We start from the raw sequence: 25,906 nt of genomic DNA, 5'->3' as shown, positions 1-25,906 counted from the left end.
TTTTTTTTGTACCACCCGATCACTTGGGAGTCTTCTCTGGGGGCCATCAGATCCCTGCTGCTGAAGAATCATGGCAAGTTGTACTCACATAGCTGGGTTTGCCTCCCCATGTTCAAATGCAAAGTCACCTCTGAAAGTATGTGCATCTGCATGGATGTGCTTGCGCACGCACATACATACATGCACACATGCACTGGGCATGGGGAAATACACATACAGGCCAAATTTCTTATTTGTCTCGGGTTTCTTTTTCTCAGAGCTCTGCACTCTGAGGATAGCCAGTGAAGGGTTTTAATCAGATAAACCCATCTCTGTTAATGAGTAAGCTGCTTAATAGACTCAGAATATTTCCTGTGAAAGAGCCAATGGAAGATCTATTCTAATCTCCTATCTTTTCGGAGAAGAGAAGGCAGGGCTCCAAGAGGTGAGGCGACATGTCTGGTATATTAATTAGCAAGTGGGGGAACAGGAAAGGAAAGGTCAGGCTCCTGACCCTCGCCCAGCGTTCTTCCCCCGCACATCTTCTCCCAAGTCACACAGTGTCTTAACCGGTGAAAACGCATCCCTCGCCAAAAAAGCTTTTAAGAATTACATCTCTTCTTGGCTCTTCCAATGCAGCTTTCCTGAACCTGTTCCCACCTCTGCAGGCCTTCAGTCCTCATCCAGGATTTTGGGCAGATGATTCCACTTCCTACGTTACAAAGATCAAAGCCGTCAGGTCCCTGACTTCCCTCCCCCACCATGTCCACATTTCTGAGTCTTCATCCATCATTTTCTTACTCTCCTTTTCAAAGCCAACCGCCCCCTTCTCTAGTCTTAGGCATCCCCCCCACCCCTCCGATGCCCCTCACCCTCTCCCCTTCCTAGTACACTGCTGAGTCAACCACCCTTCTCTCAGGGCAGCCTCACACCTGGGCTGGACTCTGCTTCCTCTGGTTTACTGCAATGCCTGCTTTCTCAAAACTCTGAAGCCGTAGAGGTGCTCTCACTTCCAAACACTTTAACCAGCTATCCACAACTGCTGTTCCTCTCCCTCATCCAGCACTCACCCTTTGCCCTTTGGCTTGCAGACCAGCACCCACTTAAAATGGTTTCTGCAGGAGCACCTGGGTGGCTCCGTGGTTGAGTGTCTGCCTTTGGTTCAGGTTGTGATCCCAGGGCCCTAGGATCGAGTCCTACATTGGGTTCCCTGCAGGGAGCCTGCTTCTCTCTCTATGTCTCTGCCTCTCTCTCTCTCTCTCTCTGTGTGTCTCTCATGAATGGATAAATAAAATCTTAAAAAAAAAAAATGGTTTCTGCAAAACCGCTCTCCTTGGCTGGATTTGACACCACATTCCACTCCCCTCTTTCTCGGCTTTCTTCCCGTGGTTTCTATGCTGCCATATGATGTGGGTCCTCTGGTCCTGCCCATCAGACTTCTTTCCTGCCTGCCCTGTTTTCCGGGTCACCTGCGACTGTCAGGAAGCTGCGGCTGCCCACTGGCTTCCACAGAGCCATCTCTCATGGCATCAGTCACTTGGCCTTCACCACCTCTTCCTCCACCTCTTGGCCTGCTCCACAGGGGCACCTGAAGCCACTGCCCAAGGCTCTGGCTCAGCCTATCTAAGTCTGACTTCCAGTGTCTCCCTCACCGGTGTGCTTCCCTCCCACCCTTGTGGTTACAGTTGCTGTTAATGGCAACTCTGTTCCCTGAGCTTAACCTTTAGAGCTGTCTTTGTTGGCTCCCTTTCCAGGCTCCAACTGCAACTCTATCTGGGAGACACTTTGGTCTTTTTGATTCTATCCTAAACATCCTTTATTAAAAGAATATTTATTGTGACAGTTGAAAGAGACTTTATGACCCATTTGGAACACGGCAGCTAGAGAAGACTGTCCAATGTTCCCAGACTTTGATGGAGTCTCTCCCTGCTTCTAAGGCTTTCCCCTTCTTCCCTGCTTCAGTCTACTCTCCTGAGCCCAGCATTTAGGAGGCCTGCGAACCCTGGCCCATTCCCTCATCCCCCAACTTCTGCAGATAATGGGAGTTCGGGCCCCAGCAGATGGCTGGCAGGTTGCCCTTTCCGGCTCTGCACCTGTGTCCGTGAGCTGCCTCTGCCAGGTGTGCATAGTTCCCGCCCACGACATTGAGGGCACAGGAAAACCTCTAGCATGCCACCCTGATCATGTGGAAGTCCAATTCCAAAGATCATAAGGCCATCACCAGGGTCTTGGTGGTAAGGAGGATGCTGATGCCATATCCAGGCTCAGTAGGAAAGATGGTCGTTTGATGATGTCTTTTTGGCAAAACAGAAGGGAATGGTGGCAAGGGAGCTACATAGTGGCCATCTGTGTCCCAGCCAGAAGTGAGCTCGCCCTCTGCTGAAACACACCATTTATTTTACAACCCTTTCATGGAATTAAAAAAAAAAAAATTAGATTCCAACATGTAATTGTTATTTGTATGCATTTGTGACGTTTCTCACCTTTTGGAAGCTCTGTTGAGTCAAAGATTATTATTTACTCCCCTGGGCATCTTCAATAATATCTGGTTCATCCTCAGTAATATCTGAGTAGGTAACATATTTGTTCAACATGTAAGTGACTTTGGCTATTGAGGTTTCAGGTCTAGGACAATCCAATCTGGGAAACATTTTTGGGTACAGGAACACTCTGGCAGCATATTTTTCAAGATTCCTCTCAGATTGGACTAACAGGCCTCGTCTCCACTTACACAATAATGGAGCATCCCAGGATGACAGCCCTACCCCATTAATAGAAACAAAGCAGTCACACCTCCACCGGAGGTGGCTGAGACAGGCCAACTGTCCCAGGAGCAGAGGTCCTAAGAATATCAGCAGCAGGGAGCCACGGGGATGAGCCCACAAAACAGTGAGCCCCCCGGGCGATCCAGACTTCTACATCATATTGAAGTGGGGGAGCTTCAGTGAGCAAACTTCCTTAGCACTTGCAAAGTGCCAGAAGCAGATGTACTTCTCATTGCTCCTCAAATGGAATGCAGTTGTACAATGGTGTTGCAACATTCAGAGCCAGGTAGATACGGATATGAAGCCACTTGCTGTCCAACTGCATGACCTTGCATGAATGATCTCTCCGACACTCAGCTTCCTTGTCTGTAAATTGGGGTGCTTATCCTTCCTTTGGGAGAAATAGCAATAGGGTAGCAATCTCCCCAAAGTGCCTGCAACATGGTAGGCTCATCAGCAAAAAAGATTATTCTCATAGGTAGAGGGACTCTCTAGTCACGCTCATTTCCATATGCGAGAACACATTCCCACTGAGCTTCAATCACTCGCCAAAGTTGCCAAAGTTACTTGGCTCAGCATGAGAGGCGGGCACTAAACCTGGTCTATCTCATTGCAAAGCCCTCATTCTTCCCATCTTACTACATGCTGCCTGCCTCTTGGGGAAATGTATTGTACTGTGTTCAACTACTGATTCCTACTGAATGTAACTGCATCGAATGTGGATTAGCTGGTGGTGAACATAGATGATCCCTCAACTAGAGATGTGTTACTGATCGATATTCAGTGTCTGAGTCCGATGGGAAGGAGAGGAAAAAGATATGAGAACAAGATATACTGTAAGATGGGACAGATGCCATCAACCTGGCTGGAAACCACTTTTCAAGACTCAAGCCCTAACTGGGGCCCAGCTGCTCTCTCCTCATGCTTCCTGGCCAAGCCTGTGCATACACCATTCCTTCTGCCTGAAACAGCCTTCCCGCCCTTCTGTGCCTAACAAGTTTTCTCACTTCAATTACAACACCTCTACCTCAGAAAGTTCCTTCTCAAAGAGGCTTCCTCCTCTTCAGGAAAGTCTTCTACTTAAGAAGGCCTCCTCAGACAGGCCTCCTCCTGCTCATAAGGTCTTCTCCTCAAAAAGTCCTCCTCCTCAGACAGGCCTCCTCTTTAGGAAAGTCTTTCTCTTCAAGGAGGCCTCCTTCTCAGATAGTCCTTCTGCTCAGGAAAGTCTTCACCTCAAGAAGGCCTCCTTCTCAGGAGGGCCTCCTCACATTACTCAATTATCAGTATCCCTGTGACACTCTATTCTTACCTTTGAACCTGAACTTACTGTCTTATACGAGAAAATATATCTGTCTGAATGTTTCTTATTTTCTAGACTAAAACTTCCTTAAGGGAACGAAGCTAATGTCCATCTTTGTAATTCTAGGGCCTTGCTAAATAGACAAGGGACATGAAGTAGGATGGAGTAAGGTTGGATGAGGTATTTGTTGAGTAAATGAAGTCATCTTGTCCATTTTTCTGTGTTAAAGTTCAACTAAGTACTGCATTTTCTATTTTGGTTTTATACGTATTGCATGCTGGTGCCTTCTTGCCTCCCCATAGAAGACGCACTCCAAAACCTAATAAATCTTCCTTGTTGGCTGTGTTCTGTCACTGTAGCCTGTCTGCCATCCACACAGAAACAGCTACAGTGTGGGGACCACCTTGCCCTGTGCATCCAAGGCAAAACAAAATGATTCAGCACTTCCACAGCAAGCACACGAGATGCAAATGTTTCAGAAAATAGACCAAAATCCAAACTGAACAAAAACACCAAGGAAAGAAAAAAAAACAGGCAGAGAAAAAAGTGCTACACATGTGCCCAGGCATACCAAGGGCAGGTTTTATCAGGCCCTGAACTGAAGACCTCTGCTGACATACGCTTAGGGATCCCATACAAAACAGGAACTGGGGGCCTTCTAGTTTCACTGAGACTATGTAGATGCTTCTAGATACCATCCCCACACATGTACTCCTTGAGAACAGCAAGAAGGTATTTGTTGAAGGCACAGGACAATCTGTGACAGGAGGACTGCCAGACATTTATTAAGCATTTACTGTGTGCCAGAGAGGTGCTGGGTATTATCACCTCTCCTACCTCAGTGCATTCCCAAAAGTCAGCTGTGGTAGGTTGTTACTTTTGTTTTACCAGGGCTCAAACTAGGTGATGGAGGCTCAGCATTTATGGTTTACACAAGTCCAACTGTACAGGAGGAAGAGCACAATCTTGATCCCCAATCTCTCTGATTCTCTGTCCACTAACCACACACATGTGCGTGCACCTGTTGGTTAAGAAAACTCAGTCCATGGCTTGCTAACCTTGTCAGCGTGGACAGGAATCTCAAAGCTCACCTGACAGCAGCTCTAAGGGAACCGGGGAAGGTATCTCCAAGTGAACCTGGATCTGGAATGTCACTCACTGCCTCCTGCAGCACCTCTGGGGGTCGCGGCACCCAGCCTGGGTGACCTCACCATCCGTGTCCAGCCTAACTCCAAGTGCAGCTCAGACCCATCCTGCACAATGGGCTGCGGACGACCAGGAGTGGCACTGCTGGTGGAGAGCAGCCTGACTTGCCTTACTTAGAAGGTGGAGGTGGGGTGATTTCCCACAAAGTCCCCAAGAGTGAGTAGACAATCCCACCTCCCCCAAGGGAAATACATATCTACCCCTTCTCCCCCCTAGATGTCCAGATGGACATCTGGATGCTATCCTTGAGAAGACTTGGAAGTGCCAAGCCCCTTAGGAAAGTTGGCACATGCACTAAATTCAGGTGTAAGTGACAGATACCAAGTCTCTCCTGAGATTGGGATGGGGGAGGCAAAGAGACAGCTACATGAAGGGGGAAAATATCAACCTTTTATAGACAGAAAATGATGAAAAGGGTAAGTAGTGCAGAATAATGTTCTGAAAGGCATGGGTTTGGGATCAGAGAGCCTAGGATTCCATCCCTGTTTCACCACCTATTAGTGATAGGTCTTGGACAAGTCAATCCAACCTTTCCAGGTGTCACAGTCCTCATGTGCAGGATGGGGTAATGGTACCAGTATGGCTCCTGGCAGACCTCAGTGCATGGGCTGCATGTGGAGCACACAACTGTCCTGCTAGCTTCTATCTGGTTCTTATTGGTTCTGTCTCACTGTAAAAATAGGTGCTTGCAAGGGGATACAGGTCTGGGCTCTAGGCTGTAGTCCCAGAGCATGGCAGAAGCCGGGCTTTCCCTTACACACTGGTTGCCCTGGGCTCTGTAAGTTCAGGGTAAGAGGGTCTGGCATGGAGGGGGTCTGCCTCCCCAGCCGCCCCACTGGCTGGTGGCCCCTTCCCAGCCCTGGCTTGGCCAAACTGGCCAGCTCTACAGAGACTGGTCATTCCACCTCCTGTTAGAAGCAGTTCAGGACTAAGAGTGCTCTGTCTCTGCAAACCCCCTGCGCCCCCTTCAGAAAGGAAGGTCTCCTTTACTACCACAGAATGACAGCCTTGTCCGAGTGTCTGTGTCTTTCCCCTGAGTCCCAGAAAGGACCTGTTTACAGGCTGTTGGTGGCTTCTCGCTCACCTGCTCGCCGGCCCATTCCCAGGTTGCTGGGCAGTCACATTGCTGGTGGGCTGGTAGGCTTGAGGGGCTGGAGAGAGGACCCGGCCTCCGGCAGTATCTCCTGCCTCCACCCGCGGAGCAATACCTCTGGTCTGCCTGGGGGTGGGGGTGCGATTGGAGAGGTTGCTTCAAACGCAGGGGATTCAAGTGGTGTGTGTGTGTGTGCACGGCTGTGCATGTGTGGTGGGGGTGCTGGAGAGCACTGGTTAGTGTCTGCAAGACCCCTCCTCGGGCCCCAGCTGGCAGGTGCCTCAGGACAGGATGGGCAGGAGCTCAGACCCCCGCTGCCACTGTGGCTGCCAGATGCGCTCCGGGCCACGCAGGAAGGGGCCAGCCCTGTGTCCCGACAGCACGGGGACAGCCCGGCCGGGAGCTACGGAGCTGTCCCCCCCCCGCCCCCGGAGGCAGCATGGGGCGCTGCACTGCGGGCGGCTGTTCCTGGGGAGCGAGCAGCACCCACGGCCAGGCAGCCCGCGCAGGGTGGCGGCCCCCCGCCGGGGTGCACAGACCTCTTGCCAGCCCCCGCCGCCCCGGCCGTTACCTTCCACTTTGGTGAGGGTAAGGACCGGACTGTTGCAGGCGCTGAGCGGGGCCACCCGGGCCGAGTGCTTCTTCATGATGAGCCGTCCGCCTGCAGGAGCGCCGCCGCGATCGCCTACATCCTGGGGCCGGCCGGGCGCGCCTCTCGGGTCGGTCCCGGCGGCCTCGGCCGCGGAAGAGCGCGAGCGGCCGGGCGCTCAGGCCCTGCCCGGGCTGCCGGCCGGCTCCCGTCGCCGCGGCTCACTGCGGGGGCCGCCCCTCCGAGCGCATCTTCCCGGCCGCGCAGCCACTCTGCACGCACGCCCACAGCTCCTGCCTCGGCGGTGGCTGCCAACTCCAACGTCACGTACCAAGTGCGCTCCCCACGCCCACCCCGGGCTCACCTGCTCCGCCCCCCGCCCCGGCCGCCCAGCCCCGCAGCCCGCAGCCCGCAGCCCCGCAGCCCCGGGCCCGCCTCCCTCCTGGCCCCGTCCTGGCCGCGGCCCCCGGCCCCCCGCCCCCGCCCCCGCCCCCGGCCCCGGCCCGGGCCCCCGGTCAGCTCGGCCCGCACCACACACCGCCCCCCCCCCCGCCCAGGGGAGGGGACAGCGGAGAACTTGGCCCGGTGTCTCAGGAGGTTAAAAAGCAAGGTCGGCTTCGGTTTGAGAGCTGACTCTTCCTGCACCGAGTCCTGAACTGTGGTTTACAGGAAGAAGTCAGAGGAAAAGCAAAGCTTCCCGTGACTTGCGTTCCACTTTTTTGAAAGAGATGGGGAGCACATTATTTTGTCTGGCTTCAGTGGACAACGATTTGGGGGGACGGGGGTTGGAGGAGATGCAGAGTCCATACGGCAATGTGTGGCAACAAGAAAACCAAGGCTTGAGATTTCTGTTCCTGCCTCCACTGCCTGGTCCGGCAAGATCCAGCTCCCTGGAGGTGGAGAAAATGTCATTTCTGCCCAGCTCCCAGGTACAGCCTCAGCGCCAGTCTGGCACTTCCTCTGTAGGCACTAGTCTCAGTGCTCCCACCCAGACCCAACGGCAAGCTACTGGCCAATGATGCGTGCTAAAAAACCAATGACATCCCTATTGCATCACTGGCCGGAGTGATCCTTAAATGACCAAGTCCCAGGGCATTTACCCAATGATAATGCTTCGTTAAAGGTGCCCTGCCACCACCCTGCAGGTAGGAGGCACAGGGCTTCTGCAGTCCCAGAAGTCTACAAGGCTTTATGGACATACTACTCATCCCTGCCCAGACATCAGTTTGGGTCCCAGCCTCCTCTGGGAAACTGAAGATTCAGTGGTCATTCAAGATGGGTTTTGTTTTTGTTACATCCTTACCCAGTTTGAGAAACTTCCACTCTACCTGGTTTCCTGTCTCAAAGTTGATATTCTATTGCACAGTGCGATTCTCGACCCCCAGAAGGGTAATCAGTGGAGTGGTAGAGGCAGAGAGTGACAGTAGAGCAATAGGTTCTGGTGACATCCACCGGCATCCCCCTAGGTGCCTGGCAGGAGTGGCAAGTTGGCTTGTTATTACTTGCCCTCTTGAAAATCCACGATGAACAGAATGGCCCCTGGTTTCTGAAAGCCCAGGGCTTCTCAAAGTTGCTTCCTCTTCATCACTGTAGCCAAGGGAAGGATGTTAGGGTCTCTTCGGAGCCCTCTAGTGGTAGCCTCTACATTATCTGCCTCTCACAAGGAACTTGTCCCAAGACCCCTAGAAATGACACTTTAAATCAAGAAGCTATTCCCTTCTTTGTAAAAAAAAAATTTTTAATTAAAAAAAATAAAGCCTAGCGAAAAGAATTTCATCTTATATAAAGAGGACCTTTGTAATACAACATGATATTTCACCAAGTTCATCAATCAACATTTATTATATAAACAGTAACTAAAACAGATACCACAGAGAACAATACCTATTTGCTGAGTACTTAGTATGCATCAAGTTCCAGGTTGATTTATTTTATAGAAGTCACTTGATTATTCACTTAACAAAGGTCTGTGAGATCCTGGCTACCTTGTTTTATAGATGGGGAACCTGAGGCTAAGAGGAGTCATATAAAATGTCCCAGGTCATAGACTGAGTAACTGGCCAACCAGGGATTCAAATCCCAGCCTGAATGAATCAAAAAACCGAACTCACTAAATACACTTACAAAAACCTGCCATGCAATTCTCTTACGTTATAGATGCAAAATGCAAACATCCCACTTACCTATTCCAGTTCAGGTCGGAGATACCAGTCAAATAATCCATAATCCATTTCCTTTCACTTGAACATGGTTTTGATTGATTTCATCATGCTCTTGTACCTCCTAGAGTCTGAGTCTCCCCAACACTTCAATTTTTAGCCTATGTGCTGCCAAAGCAAACACTTCCAGCACTTCAAATTACCTGCCCACATTCTACTGGGAAACTCACAATAAAAGTGCCCAATAAATATTTGTCTTTTTTTTTATACATACCTGCTTTCCATTTATTGCAACGTCGTGTGTAAGTTAAATAGATGATTAAATATTGTTAAATACTCCTGTCATTGACTTCACTCTTTAAGTAATTATACCTCAACCCATTTCCCCCTACAGGACACCCCAGAACGTTCTGATACCTGAGAGGACATCACTTCCTTGTGTCTGTCAACTTCTGCTTATCAAAGAGGAGGTACTTATTGTTATCTCAACTTCCTCTCCTTAATTTTAAGAACTGAATGCTGTTTCTTGTTTTTTTCTTCTTCTTTTTTTTAAAGATTTTATTTATTTATTTATTTATTTATTTATTTATTTATTTATTTATGAGAGACACACAGAGAGAGGCAGAGACATAGGCGGATGGGGAAGTAGGCTTTCTTCAGGGAACTCGATGCAGGACTCTATCCTAGGACCCCAGGATCACTCCCTGAGCCAAAAGCAGATGCGTAAGTACTGAGCCACCCAGCTGTCCCTGTTTCTTGTCCTCTACACTCAACTCAATCAGCTCACACTTGCTGTTTCAGCCAAAAAAATCTCCCCTCCCCCCACCAATATTCCCTATAGTCCTTTTTAAAGCAGGAGTTCCTGCTGCTTAACCTATGAGAAGTGATACTTTCAGTGTACACCTTTGTTGGGATTGAGTGTGATGAGGCTGCATAGTTAAAAACTCACATAAAGAAAATTACTCTAGAATGTTAACTGTGTGCCGGAATATGATCAGACACCAGTATTTTGAGAAGTCCAATAATTTAAAACACTATGTTAGAGTGAGGCTACCCTAATCTAACTCAGGAATACCTAGAAAATCACAGAAGTTCCTCACTTAAAAACTCAAATCTCAAATTACACACACAAAAAACGTTGCTAATAATTCTTTCAATAAAGACAGAGACACGAGGGTACCTGGGTGGCTCAGTAGTTGAGCATCTGTCTTTGGCTTAGGTCATGATCCCAGAGTCCCAGGATCAAGTCCCATATCAGGCTCCCTGTGGGGAGACTATCTTTCTCTCTGCTTATGTCTCTGCCTCTCTCTTGGTGTCTCTCATGAATAAATAAATGAATAAATAAATAAATAATCTTAAGAAAGAGAGAGAGATGATCCCTAAGTATCAATGGAAACAACCCTGTATATATAGTAGGCAAGAGGATGGTTCACTTGACCCTGTTCCTTTTTGGAGAATGTTGGTGGGCTAGTAACTGAATGATGTCATTTGGTAGATACTTGTCTAGGAATTTATCTGAAAAGAGGAACTGGGGTGACTTTTTCAAGGTCATATTCATTAATGTCATCTTCTTAAAAGGTATGGTACAATGGTTTGCTCATCAAATACGGCATTTCTCAGCTGTACATGACATGGTATCTGCTGTGATAGAAGAATGTTCTTTGTCACTAACCCCCCTCTTTGGTTTCTTTTTCTCTTTGCATCGATGACATTGGGGAGGTAGGATATTTAATGGCAATTTGTGGCATTTTGGTATAGCAGGCTCCTAAAGAGTTGGTGGGCTTTGTGTTCTTAAAGCATTATGGTTCAAACACTGAAGCAAGTTCACTGAATAGATACAGAGAGTAATAAGCCTACGATGCAGAACTTACATACCATGAGTATGAGTGTTATATTCCCTGACCTGCCCACAACAGCCTCTCTGCCTGCCCCCCACTTCCCACTCACAAACCAAAGAGTAAGGAAGTGAAAGAGGAGTCCCAGATAAGAAAGAAGACAAATCAGTCAGTTTCTCGTATGATGTATGACCAAGAGGCTACATTTAAATTGCAACTTCAGGTGGGGGCCTCATCATGGCCCTTTAGGAAGAGAGAGGCAGACAACCCAGGGATGAATCATCAGGAAGTGGGTAGCTCTAAGGCTTTGGCTGATTCCTCAAGTTCTGGAGGCTTATGACTTTTCTTTCTGGTACTAGGCTCCCAGGCCTGGCTCTATATTCAGGCTCTAGCTTCCCTAAATAATTTATGTTGCCCAAACAACCTGTTCTGGTCTTCTTGGACTGAGTCATACTTCTGCTGTCCATGGTGATCATTAGCCTATCCTTTCTTCTGTAATGTATGTGAGTATCTACAGACACACTGCACTATTCCAAAAAGGTCTCCACCCAATCCCCTTGGTGGAGTTAAGTAATACTCATGATTCTCTTGAGTCCAAGAGACATGAAAAAGCCCTGAATAACAGCCAACAACACCTTGAGTTTGAGCTCCAGCTCTGCCAAAAAGAGTGGCCAACACCAAGGGGTCACTCAGCCTATTCTGGCCTCAGTTTCCCAGCTTGGGCACAAGACAGACCTCATTCGTAGTTTTCAAACTGTTTTTCATGGTCTCTGTGCAAGTCAATTCTACTTTTATATGTTGGGGTTCCATGTTAGATTTAGTTTATAAAAAAGTTATCACTGTAAAAAGAACGTTTTGAAAATCATTGACTGACCAATCTCTCAGGTCTCATTTGGCTTTAAAATTTGAGGTGTATGAAATTATCTTCCAAGATAAGACAGTTATCACTGTTTCCAAAGATCTTAAAAGAATTGTATCCTTTAATGAATATTTAGTTAAGTAGACTCTTGCTTTAAGTGGTTTTCTCACTTTTTTGACATAGTCAGAAATAAATTTATCTTTGTTAAAATGCATAGAGTTTCACACTAACAAGGATGAATTTTACTGTTTGTAGATTATATATCAATTTAAAAATTGGCAAAAATATTTTGTATATATATAAACACATATATAACTGATTTGAATATTTAATAAATACTACCCTTATCATGCATGAACTATTCTATTCTATTCTATTCTATTCTATTCTATTCTCTTCATTCCATTCCATTCCAATTTATCTTGTTCTGTCCTTTCATTGCAAAAAAAAAAAAAAAAAAAAAAAACCTGCAGATTGTAATCAAGTAAGTTGGTTTTAGTATGATCCACTTGTGGGGCATAATGCATGTGGTTTGAAGAATACAATTAAAAATTACATTCTTTTTAAGTTATGTGGAGAGCTTTACTTCTTCAAAATAAATAATAAAAAATTTAAAACTCAGCTAAGGTTTTCAACAGTCAGAAAACAGACCACTTCAATTAATTTACTCTGAAATATTAACACTATTTGATAGTCCTTCACAGTATTAAATAGTAAGAATAACAAATTATTTTTGTGGTTACCAATGTTCAAAAATAATCACTTAAAGTAGTTCCAGGAACCAGAAATGGAGTTTTACCCAAATAAATCAGTCTGTAGCATTAGAAGCTTTCAAAGTAGAGCATGCATTGGTATTTCCAATAGAACAGAAGATCTAATGATTGAGGGAAATTAACTCCATGCATTGGGCAGCTCATTCCCCTGATCTGGCAGGAATAATTGATAACTTTTTTTCAATAACTCCATGTGTAAGTTCAGGGAAACAAGAACCATTAGATCACTTGGTGGCCTTTCCCATTTTCACATGTTCCTTCTTCAGCATTGTGCATCACCAGGACAAGCTCAGGCTCATCAGTGTCCCACTAGGATTCTTCCTCTTTTGCTAGAAAGAAATGTCAAGATTGCTTTTGCAGACACAGCCCCTCCAGGCACCTCCATGACTGCTCCATGGTGACCAGACAACAGGTAGTGGCCATTCTGAGCCCAGAGTCAGGATCATGATGAACAAAAAGACAGGCACAGAGATGGAAATGGGATGACTCTTCACTTCCTTTGTCTATCCTAGTCAGAAGCCTGTCCTGTGTCCAGTGGCAGACACCACAGAGTGGCCCTATGCAGGATCAGGCCTTGGCATGGTGGAATGGTGGAATGGTGGGAGCTGAGAAAGGGCAGCTGCCTGAGAGAGCAGCAGGGCTAGGAAGGACACCAGGGGTAGGCTGGGGCTCCCATTCCTGTGATCTTCAGAGACCAACCTAGATGCCAACACAGATAATCAATATAGAGAAACTACATGATGTCTGGTCCCCAGAAGTTACTCAAGAAATGATCATTCTCTTCCACTTTGGGAAATGAACAGGCCAGCTTCCACAGATCCCTTCCAACACTGTGGATCAGTAGGCAAAGGGGGCGCTGCTTAATCAGTGGTTTCATCTGGGCAAGTTGTTTAATCTCTCCCTGCTCAACATTTTATCCTTACAATGGAGATAATAGTATCGGGTACCCTCCAGCATTGTTGCAAAGATTAGGATAAGTAACACATGTAACCTAAACAGAAGCGCACCTGGCAGAAAGGCAGCACTCAGAACACAGAGTCATTATTTCCAGACTCTCCCACTAGGTTCTTTAATGGGGATGGGCTCTGGTTTGTTGCATTTCAGATGCCAAGCACCATACACAGCTTACAAAGCAAGTGCTCAAGACTTGAAGCTTCAAAGGGAGGGAGGAAAAGAGGGAGGAAGGAAGCAAGCAAGCAAGGGGCATGTTCATAGAACCTAGAATTCTGGAGTTTTCTAGAATTGTGTGCTTCAACTGCTTCCCAGACTATCCCTTTGTACCTGCATGGGAACAGCAGTGACAAAGCCAAGCTTGTCAACTCCATTCTGCTCAAGGCTTTCTGCCCCTCGCTGGCTTCATCCCAGAGGAAGTGCTCTGGAGACCAGGACACTGGACTCAAGGTGAGGAGAGAGATCTGATGCTATTTAGTTCAGAAATAGCTGCTTGCTGTGTTCCGGATGATTCATCGACCACAGCTGGACTCCAGTCTGATTCCTCTGCTCTTTCTCCTCTGTGGAGTGGGAATTAGAATACTGACCTACATCAGATCCTTGTCAATGCCAGCAACAGACTCCCTTGGCTAGTATTTGTTTCCAAGGGTGAATCAAGGGGATTGGCCATCAGACTGGCTTGAAAATGAGAAAGATGTATAGGTTTGGGAAGGCGCCTGCTCTACACTTTAGTTCCTAAGCACAGGACAGGCCAGGATCAGCAGGCAAGGGTCATGTTCACGGAGGACAAAATAGGTTCCAAGTTAGGCAGATAGGGTTTCAGAAATCCTGATCTCTGGGAGCAGGGCCTCCTTTGGAGTCAGGGAGCTCTTTGCACTTCTCTGAAGGCAGTGATCACCTCTGTCCTGCCCTAGAGTTACCTGTGTACTTGCTTCAGCTTCTTGCTGGCCTGTAAGCACTGTCAGTTCAGGACTTTGCCCCTGGAATATAAATAATAGTGAAAGGGAATAGAAGGGAAGGGAGAAGAAAGGGGTAGGAAATATCAGAAAGGGAGACAGAACACGAAGACTCCTAACTCTGGGAAACAAACTAGGGGTGATGGAAGGGGAGGAGGGCGGGGGGTGGGGGTGAATGGGTGATGGGCACTGAGGGGGGCACTTGACGGGTGTTATTCTGGGTGTTATTCTGTATGATGGCAAATTGAACACCAATAAAAAATAAATTTATTATTAAAAAGAAAAAAAGGACTTTGCCCCTGAACAGGGCCTCAAAAAGCACTGCTGAATGATGGATGGATGGATGGATGGAGGAATGAATGAATGAATGAAAATCACTAAGGCAGAAAGAAGCAGGAACTTGCCAGTGGCACAAGTGGACAAGAAGCTGAATCCAGAGAAGCAGATTCAGCAGGTCTTGGGGGCAAGTACTGTCAGGATCAGCTTCCTGAACTAGCCCTGGAATCAGCCCCTACAGGAGTTAGGAAAGTCTTGCCCATCTGTTAGAGCTCTAGGCAGCACAAACCCTGTCTGGGTACCCCACTCTTCACAGTGACCCTGATCCCCATGGGTTCTTTCCTCCTCGTAGAATCTGGCTATTGTCCTTCATTCCCCACGTAGGCTGGATCTGGGAAACAGCTGGGTCCTCATGATGCCTGGCCTGGCTTTGCTCTTCCGTGTAATCTAAAACCACCAGAAGCCTCCAAGGACCATGGAGACTGTGTAATGTGTTTTCTTGTAGGGGTGTGTGGGGTGGTTACACAGTGTCACACAGGTGCCTGAAAATTCTTAACATACCTCTTACCTTCCACATCTTCCTAGACCCAGAAGCTTCTTTATGCCTCCCCATCCACAGGATACCCTCATCTTCTCCTTCCTCTACCCTGTATGGCTCACAGAGTCCAGGTTCCAGGCTCATTGTCCTTCTGGTCACTCAGAACCTCCTAGAAAGTGTCTTCTGCTGATGTGGACTAGAAAGAAAGCCTTCTGGCATTCCAGTGACTAAAGCTTCCTTCCTGCCAGATTTGTTTCCCTGAATCTTGGTTGGGGCTTACTTTGCCCCTACAGGGGACTATCCTTAGCATACTGGTGCACTCTGCTCCCCTAGCCCCAAGAACAGACCAACTTGCCCACATTTGTGGGTCTGGTTCTTGGCTAAACTACTGTCATCAGAAGCCCTCAGGCACTGCCTCTGGCTTCTGGCTGTTTCCTGCCACCATGGGCTGTCTTCAGAGAAAGCTGGGACCCTGGCGGAGGCCAGCAAGAGTGTGATGGCAGGCGGCCTGGTGCCAGCTGCCCCCTAGACTCACCCTCAGCCACCACTTCACTGAAAGCCTTCAATTAAGTGCTTACCCTCTGCTCCCAAGGGGTGCTTCTTGCTCAGGGAAAATGACCAGCGACATTCCATGTGGGACATACTGAGATTATGACCTCACAGCACAGCTGACCAAGTCCCCATATAACTCTCTGGGAACTCACTGGGTGAGAGTAAACATTCTGCACGTCAGGGGTTACCAGATGACCCTGTTGGCCAAAAAAATACAAAACGCTCCTGAGAAACGATTGTGTCTTCCTAAAAATAAGCCTTGAGAATTCTCACTCTTCTTCCTTGTGTTGCACAAGACATTAGTTGACCTACACTGGGCATGTGTAGGCACGGGTGTTCACAGGAAATTGCAGTACTCATTGGAGGAAGGAGAGGTAGGGCCAGAGGAGAGAGATGTTCTACAATTTAACTGGATATGAGGAACACACCTCTTTTTTTTTCTTTTTCCCAAAAGCAAACAAAAATTCTGTTTAAGGCAAAGATTGCTTTTGCTATAGGGCTCAAAGAGGAGATCCCACAAATTTTGGACAAAAGCAAGGAGAAACCAGAAGTCTGACCTACCCTGCTCCTAATTGAAGCTATTAGTCATGCCTTTCCCCAAAATGACCAGCTAGTGTAGGGCAAGGGAAAAAGTCCGAAGAATTCTCTAAAGCTCTTGGTCAGGTTTGAAGGATTAAATGTATGCACGATTCTTCCCCAAAATTATCCTACTGTCATCAGAATATTTCTATCTCATGGATTCCAAAACTACCTTCTGACACTAGCTTCTTGTCACTTTGATAAAGATGGTCTTGTCAGTGCTTCAGTGGGGCATCTGAGGCCATGTGACACCAAGTGACCAGCCCAGAGCACTCATTGTTGAGAAAACCAGGCTTGACTGACTTTGCCATAGCACATCAACCCCATAATTATTTTCCAGTTTGATGGGAACCTTTTGAAATGATCTAGTCAAACTTTGTTGTTGGGATTTTTTGATCAATCCCCATTTTGATTTGAAGATGATGATCCTTGGAAATTTCACATACTGCTGATGGGAGTAAAAGTGATAGGCCCTTCTTGAAAGTTTGCAATATATATGAAATTCTGAAAAAATACAAGTGTTTATGGCCTATTACACACTATTTCCATTTCTAAGAATTTCCCCAGGAAATAATCTGATGTAAACGTAGATATATCAAAAAAGATGTCCATCCAAGTTTTACTATGAATAAGTGAAAAATTAGCAACAACCAAATGGGAAGTGGAATAGGAAAATGAAAAATAAAGTTTGGTGTATTTACACAAAAGACTATAATGCAGGGGCACCTGGGTGGCTCAGTGGTTGAGCGTCTGCCTTTGCCTCAGGTCATGATCCTAAGAGTCCTGGGATCAAGTCTTGCATCAGGGTCCCCACGGGGAGTCCGCTTCTCCCTCTGCCTATGTCTCTGCCTCTCTCTCTGTCTTTCATGAATAAATAAGTAAAAAATATTAAAAAAAGAGAGTATAATGCAGCCAATAAAATGAGTTTCCAATAATAGGGAAAATGCTAAGGAGAGAAAACAAGGCATGCACTTTATGTCCAATATGATTTCTTTTTTTTTATTTATTTATTTTTTTTTTATTTTTTTTTTCCAATATGATTTCTATACATATTACATGTTTGTTTTATATGTAGGCCATATCATTAACATACATACACACACACATATATAATATATATTCAGACAAAACCTAAATAGGCTGCCATTTTTTGTTTTTTTCCTAACTACCACAAAAGTACGGATTCATTTACTTTCTCCTTGAGACTTCTCTAAAGGAGAAGTTCATCAACATTTCGAAGCTCAGTTTGGTGGTAGATGGGGTTGACACCAATAATGACGCCTGAGCATAGTTTACAGGGTCTGAAAAGGTGTCTGTTGTAAGCAGATACAAATGCTAATAAAATAGGAAAAGTCTTCATGTACAGGGATGTATAAAATAATCCTGTAAGTGGTTTTTCTCTTAAAATATTTAGACAATTTCTTTTCTTCTAAAAGTCATTTAGACCCATGCTTTTAAAGCCACTTTTCCTCTGTCTTCATAGAAGTGTCTATTCCAACAGCAAAAGGAACATACAGTTCTGTTTTCCATATTTTGAATATTTTGTTTCCTCACATCCTTTTAATATCCTTATACCCTTGCTGTGTAAATGTTTAGAAGATGCCCGTAATGAAAGAAAGAGAAGAGAGAATGAGTAGCAGTGTTGGCTTCTTCCTGCAAGAGTGAAGGGACATGCCCCAAAAGCTTTGAGTTGGTAGAGTCCCCCTGGGGGAGGCAAGGACCAGCACCTCCCCTTCAGACTGCTTCCTTAGGATGCTTCTGTCTTTGCTCCAAACTCAGTGAAATCTTGTCGAATCTTTCTCTTCCCTCCTGCTTATATGTAGTTTTAGATCTTGCCTTGAGTGCGCATGAATGACAGGGCTATTGTGTAGAGTATCTGTCTTAGATGAGAGGACTGCCATCTCCTTGTGTCCTGGTTGGCTCTGTGGTGCCCCGGGCACCTGGCAGTGGCAGGTGTTTGAAACCCAGAGGGCTCCATCCCATGAGGGAGGCCCACACTCTGACATGATGGCGGGAAAAACAGAACAGCCCCACAATGCACTGCTTCCACGCCTGTCCGCACATCAACCACAGCTACTAGCCTCAGGGCACAGGTAATGATTAGGCGTAGTTTTTATTAGTGGATTTTTGCACACCAATTCCATGTTTTGTATTCATATAAATACTTCTCAGCAAGGATTTCTTTGGTCTGATATGTTCTCTCTACTTCCTGGAAGCTCAAATGAACCAAATGTGACACAATTCAATCTGTTGCCTGAAGTGTGCTTCCTCTATCTACACCTTACCCTCTATTCTAAGCCCACTCTTTCTGCAAAACTACAAAAGTGAAAACAGAAGACAAAAAACACACCATCAAAAGATACTCATTGTGTACATATAATACATTCAAGTCCTGAACTCCTTGCTCACTGGGGAGAGGGCCAATCGTGGTGACAGCTCTGTGAGGAGGCTAGCTTATGGGAAATACTCACAATACAAGCTCATCGATCTTTGTTTTAACCTTGACTGCTTATTTAAAGTGAGCTGGCATCAAATGCTCTATTGATAGCAGAATTCTAATTTGGGATCAGTAATAACCTAAAACATCTAAGACACAAAGAATGTAGCTTGAAAATCTGTCTCCATCAGTGACATCTGCAGAATTTAAGGCACCCTTCACCCATGGCCCGTGAAGCATTATTTGATTTGTTAATGACAAGGGAGAAATAAACCACAAAGGGTTCAACTCAATTGTCCTTGGAGCTAACTGAAGACAACAAATATGTAAACCTAAGGTGTCAGTATAAACTAGGATTAAAAAAACCACTTTCAGTGCAAAATAGTTATCTACAATTCTGCCTAGGAATGATATAGGTAAGCCTAACTGTCTTCATCTAGATGTTTTAATTTGTAGGAAACTTCTCTATGAATTTGGTTAGTGGTGATCAAATCACATTGGGATTCACAGCTATGGCATGAGGGAGGTGCATTCTGGTGACAGTCCAATCCTGCTTGCTAGTAGGCTTCAGATATGGCTTACAGGCGACACAACTACATGCGCATGCAAAGGAGGGCCTGGACACTGTTTAAGAGCATGGACTCTGCAAGGTGGAAAGAGTTTTGGAAATCACCTAGTACATCACCTTTATTTAGGGCCAGGAAAAAATAGAACTAAGAGGACAATGAGAAACAAAAAGATATGGCTATCTGGGAACACTAAATAGAAGTATCCAAGGAGGACTTGGGTGGCTGAGTTGGTTGAGCATCTGCCTTCACCTGGGGTCATGATCCCAGGGTCCTGGGATCGAGTCCCGCATCAGGCTCCCTGCTCTGTGGGGAGTCTCTTCCCTCTGCCTCTGTTCCTCCCTCTACTCATGTTCTCTCTCTCAAATAAATAAGTGAAATCTTAAAAAAAAAATAGAAGTATTCTAAATATACTTCCAGGAGTGCACAAGGACCTCGTCACAAGGTCTATCTCACAGCTGCAGCTGCTTTGAAGCCAGGAGCATTTCAGATCGATGGGACCTGCCTGAGTTTCAGAGATTCTTCAGAAAGTGAAATAAAGAGGCCACTCTTTCTTGAATTTCATTTTTAAACTCTGGGCCAAATGCAGGAAAATTACAGTGTCTTCAAAGTGACTCCTTGGTTTTAGGAAAGGAAGTTGTTGTGCCTCTAGGGAAACAAACCAAAAAACCCCCTCAACTTTAAGAAATAAAAGGCAGTGTGAGTGCTTCTAACTCCATTAGGTTAGGCTCTGTGATGGCTCTGTCCCAAAGGTAGTGGGCACAGGCAACATAGTAAACTTGTATGTTTCTCACCATAGGAATGTGAAAAGACAACAAGGAGAATGGGAGAAAATATTTATAGGTCATATAAATGATTAGGGACTTCTTCCCAAAATATATAAAGCTCCCTGACCGTAAGAAAAAGACAAAACCCAATTAAAAAAACAGGCAAAGGTGATTTTTATCTTAAGATTTTATTTATTTATTTATTTATTTATTTATTTATTTATTTATTTGTTTGTTTATTTATTTATTCATGAGAGACACACACAGAGAGAGAGAGAGAGAGAGAGGCAGAGACACAGGCAGAGGGAGAAGCAGGCTCTGTGCAGGGAGCCCGACATGGGACTCGATCCCAGGTCTCCGGGATCAGGCCCTGGGCTGAAGGTGGCACTTAACTGCTGAGCCACCCAGGCTGCCCAGCAAAGGTGATTTTTAAATGGGCCAATGGTCATAGAAACACCTCACTGGAGAAGATCTGCAGATGGCAAATGCACACATCAGATGCTCCACACCATATATCACCAGGGAAATGGAAATTAAAACAACAAAGAAGTAGCACTGCATACCCATTAGAATGGCCAAGTCTGGAACACTTACGATACCAAATGCTGGTGAGGATGTGGAGCAGTAGGAACTGCCATTCATTGCTCTGGAAATGCAAAATGGTATGGCCACTTTGGAAGACTGGCAGTTTCTTTACAAAATTAAACATACTCTTACCATATGATTGAGAATCGTGCTCCCTGGTATTTAGCCAGAGGAAATGAAAAGTTATGTCTATACAAAAACCTGCACATGGATGTTTATGGAAGCTTTACTCATAACTGCCACAACTTTGGACCAGTAGGTGAACAGATAAAGAACTTGTGGTACATCCATACAATGGAATATTATTTAGTGCTAAAAAAAATAGCTATCGAGCCATGAACAGCATTGAGGAATCTTAAATGCATATTCCTAAGTGAAAGAAGCTGATCTGAAAAAATACATAATATATGATTCTAAATATATGACATTCTGGAAAAGGCAAAACTACAGAGACCATGAAAGGATCACTGATTATCAGGGGCAGGAATGGGAGAAAAAGGGGGAGAGATGAATAAGCAGAGAACAGAGCATTTTTAGGGCAGTAAAAATACTCTTGTATCATGTTATAACGATGGATGTATGTCATTATACATTTGTCCACACCACAGAATGATAGCACCAAGAGTGAGCCCTAAGGTAAAACTGTGGACTTTGGGTGGGTGATGATGTTGTGTCAACATAGGTTAATCCTTGAAGAAAATGTACCATTCTGGGGGTGCCTGGGTGGCTCAGTCAGTTAAGTATCTGTCTTTGGTTCAGGTCACAATCTTGAAGTCCTGGGACCAAGCCCTGCATTGGGCTCCCTGCTTAGCTGCTTTTCCCTCTCCATCTGCCTCTCCCTTTTCCTCTCCCTCTCCCCTCTGCCATCCCCCCACCAAGGACACAAATAAAATCTTTTTAAAAAATGCCATTCTGGTGAGCAATGTTGGTAATAGTGAAGGCCTGGCATGTTTGGGGCCAGGGAAATCTCTGTACCTTCCTCCCAATTTTGTTCGAAATCAAAACTACTCTCAAATAATAAAGTCTTTTAAAAAATGGGGGAAAAATGAGCAAATGCCTTGAACAGATATTTCTCCAAAGAAGATACACAAATGGTTTGTAAGCACCTGAAAAAATACTCAACATCAACAAGACATCAGGGAAATACAAATCAAAACCACGATGAAATGCCACTTTACACCCACTAGGATGGCTAGAACCAAAATGTTGGCCAATAGCAAGTACTGGGGAGAATGCGGACAGACCTGAGAAGAAAAATTCGTATAGTGCTGGAGGAACTGTAACATGTGCAACCACTTTGGAAAACAGTCTGGCAGTTTCTCGAAAGGTTAAATATAGGCTTGCACTATGACCCAGAAATTCTCTGTCCAGGTAAATACCCAAGGGAAACAAAAAACATATACGGGCACTTGTGCATGAATGTTCATAGCAGCATTATTCATAATAGCCCCACACAAAAATATCCCAAATGTCTATTGATTGATAAATGAATACAGACAACACGGTATATCCACTGAATGGAAAATTATTCAGCCACAACAAAAAACTAATATATGTTATGACATTGATGAGTGTTGAAAACATTATGCTAAGTAAAAGGTGCCAGATACATCGATCGGTCCAAAAGGATACATCTTGTATGATCCCATTTTCATAAAATATCCACAAAAGACAGCTATAGAGATAGAATGTAGATTACTGGTTGCTAGAGGATGAGAGAAGGGGACAATTGAGGGTGGCAGCTAATGCCTATGGAGTTTCTTTTTGGGGTGATAAATATGTTCTGAAATTAATTGTGGTGATGGTTGCACAGCTCTATGAATATACTAAAAAACAATGAGTTGTACTCCTTAAGTAGGTGAGTTGTGTGGTTTCTTAGTCATAGCTCAATAAAAACTCATGTGCTTCTTAAAACCGAAGATAAAAAGTTTGTTCTGAACTATGGTCATGTATAGCTATTGGGATCTATTATTCAATAATGGGGTTTTGCACAAAAATATTAGTAGTTAATTGTGTTTGGTGGTACCATAGATGACTTTTAAAATTATTTCTTTTGTTCCTTTTTTTTTTTTGGACTGATCTTTCTTAAGTATACATATACTAAAAATGTTATAGAAAGAAGCTGGCCCAGTTTTACAAATGACTACATACAGCCTTTCAGGCCAGATGTTCAGGGCACCTATCTGCCAGATGTTCAGTGCACTGGGCATGCTAATGCATGCCCTTAGGCTTTGACATTATTGCAGTATCTGTCCTCAGAGCCCATTCAATTCCTAGAGATGAGGATTACACTTTCTATCTAGACATTTCAGCTCCTGCCTCTGACATGGGCATGGCCCTGACTTCCTTGGACGGTGGTGGGGATGATTACATGGGACCCTGTATTAATGGGAACTCCACAGCACTGCAGGGACCGAATGCAGGGGGCCAACTGCTGGGCTCACTTGTTGGTTGGGTGAGGCTCCCCGGTGCTGGCCTGGCAGCCCACGTGACTGCCAGCCCTGCCCCTCAGCAAAGTGCACGCGGCCTATGTGGCTGAGTATCAAGGGTGCTTGCTTACACACAGCCAAATTACAAGAGTTAAGGGCTACTACAGATTTCCAACAAGTGTTCTCCTGCCAACATTTAACTAAACTTTTATATTTTCCCTGTCTCCCTGTGTATTTTCCCTAAGTGCCAATATGGGGAAGATAATTAAAAAATAAGGACCCATTCTCCCTTCCCCTACAGTGCAAGATTTTCTATAGCCTAATTACTACTTTGTCTTTCTTGGAACTGGGACATCCACCCCTTCATAAAGATTCCTAGAAGCTGAAGTCAAACTCAGTAGGATTCATACCTTCTGTCCACGTCTCTTCAGTCACCAAGCAGGAGGCTTCCTGAGGGAACTGGTTCATCAGAGCCACAGAGGATGAGGTTTTAATGACAAACATACAAAGAAATGTCTTTTTTTTTTTTCCAAAGAAATGTCTTAAGAAGAATCTTGTATGTGCCTCTTTGTTCAAATCCTTGAAGGCCAAACAGTACAATGTAGATGGCTTACTACATATCCTGAGAAGTGGTACACCAGTTATGAAAATAAAAGCCCTGATTGGCAGCATTTTTTCATTGCTTTGATGTAAATACGATGGTTTCAAGTTATCAATGTGATGTCACTGAACTTGAAATTGGGAGGAGATAAGGAATTGGAAGGGGATGGTATAGGCCAGCTTCAGCACACTGTTGGGTATGTTTAATGATGCATAAATGATAATAAAATTTTAGATCACCCAGTTCAGCAACTGCAGCATCAGAGTCTGAGGACATATCAGGAAGGGGATTGGTAAATCAACTAAAATAGATTTCTTTAATCCTAGCTGCCTACCGGGGCCCTAAGACTGATGCCAGGCCAATCTGTGGTCTATCAGGTGCCAAGCACCCTGGGCCTGGCAGTGTGCAATGGAGCCAACTGCTAGTCTAGTGTAGCTTAAACCTTCTTTCTTCCAGTGTTGTTTTTCATTAAATTCTGCTGATTCTCTCTCATACATGTGTTTTAAACAGTCTGGTGTCTCCTTTGGGTCTATTCGAATTCAACTCCAGTTCATTTTCCAATGCACGTTGGCCAGCCCTATTACTAGAGTGTCTTAAGTGGCCACATGACACCAAATCCTACCCTCTCTTCACTGTTCACTGCCACAGAGGGGTCTTTCTAAAGTGTCAGCCCTCCAGGCCCAGGTGATCCAATTCCTGTATATAACCCACCTGCCTCCTCCCTGCAGACATGCTCGTCTTCCTTTGGTGCCTTCACCTCTGCTGGAACACATTTTCTTTCTGACCTGTCTGTTCCTTTCTCCTCTGTCTCTGACCCTTGGCTTGTGTCACTTCTTGTAGGATGCCTCCTCTGGCCCTCACCCCTGGTCAGGTCAGCATGCTGGCAGTCACTCATGGGTGGTCACCTGTCCGTAACACTTGCTTTCTCCCCAGATTGGCCGTTAGGCACATATTTCTTTAGTCTCAGGTCTTCCTGCTCTGTATGAATAAGCTCCAGGAGGACAGGACCGATCTCTACTGCCTAGAGGATGCAAGGTGTGGAGGGGGCCACTCAAATGTTTGTGCAAGAACTGATGGAAGGCATTAGGAAAGGAGAAAGGGATTTCTGGTGTCACTAAGACAGTGACATAGGTTGTTCTTGACTTCATTCCCCAACCCAAGAAAAACAACTAACAATTATTCCAGAACAAGACACCACTGAAAATATCCAATGTGGAGTTGAAACTGAAGAACCACCCCGCCCCCCAACCCCTGACTACAGAGACTAACACTGGTTGTGTTGCAAGGGTAAAAGAAGTGACTACATGTTGCCCATGTTGCCTCTACCCCAGGCCAGCAACACCATGCAGACAGGTCGCCCCTGAGCAACTGGTTCCTCCAGTGGGAACCCAGGAGGAAAAATCAGTCCCTCCCAGGATCATGGGTCACTGAGCAGGAGCCACTACTCTGATTTCGTACCATGGAGACTGCAGGTGAATCTGTGAGGCTCAACCATCGAGGATCCGGGTGATGGAGAAGGGGGGAGGGATTTAGGACAAGCATCACAGAGGTCTTGGCAGGCCAAGTCCATACCTGCAGTGCCCATGCAGTCATCCCAACCGGTGGTTCTGTTCACCTGCAGAATCAGGTGGGGGATACCAAACTCTCAATCTAACGTCTCCCTATGGCTAGCAGATATAATGGCATTCATAGTAAAAATACCTCTATACGGACTTCGCCTGTGATTACCAAAAGCACACACCGAAGCCCTATTGCCGGCTCCATCCCCTGGCGGGGGGATTTGGCACTGTATAGATCTGCCCCATCCGGATCCTCAAAGGAGAGCTTTGCCAACCCTAGAGCTCTTCGCTTGCCCACGCCCAGGCAGAGTGCTGAGTCACAGCCCCACCTGCTGTGGAGAGTGCCTTCCAGGCCCCATCTTCCCATCCTGGAAGCTGTGCAGCTTAGCCGCACTCCAGCCAAGAGGCCGGCAGGCAGGACTATTCGCCCCCAGCATAAAGCCAGTACTTAGCACAGAGCATTCCTGGGCTTTGTACAGGCAGAGGGATTATTCATAGCCAAAACTGAGGGAAGTTCCTGGCCCCTCCCAACTGAAAAGCCTGTTTTCGAAA

General features: G+C 45.7%; 1 protein-coding gene across 3 annotated transcripts in view; it reads right to left on the bottom strand.

Moving 5' to 3' along the window:
* LOC121488220 (putative thiamine transporter SLC35F3) overlaps positions 1-7,265 on the bottom strand; it is a 123,024-nt gene extending 115,759 nt beyond the window's left edge. For 2 of the 3 annotated variants that reach the window (XM_041750621.1, XM_041750619.1), the window contains exon 1: positions 6,915-7,265. In XM_041750621.1, coding sequence (XP_041606555.1) covers positions 6,915-6,990 — 76 coding nt within the window. In that variant the 5' untranslated portion in view covers positions 6,991-7,265. Of the gene's footprint in view, positions 1-6,334; positions 6,470-6,914 lie in introns of all 3 variants that reach the window. The other variant, XM_041750622.1, reaches the window with a different exon arrangement.
* Between the last annotated feature and the right edge of the window lie 18,641 nt (positions 7,266-25,906).

This window comes from Vulpes lagopus, chromosome 3 (genome assembly GCF_018345385.1).
Source record: "Vulpes lagopus strain Blue_001 chromosome 3, ASM1834538v1, whole genome shotgun sequence".
Lineage (NCBI taxonomy): Eukaryota > Metazoa > Chordata > Mammalia > Carnivora > Canidae > Vulpes > Vulpes lagopus.
The sequence above is the reverse complement of the archived record's forward strand: the minus strand, read 5'-3'. Positions and strand labels throughout refer to the sequence as shown.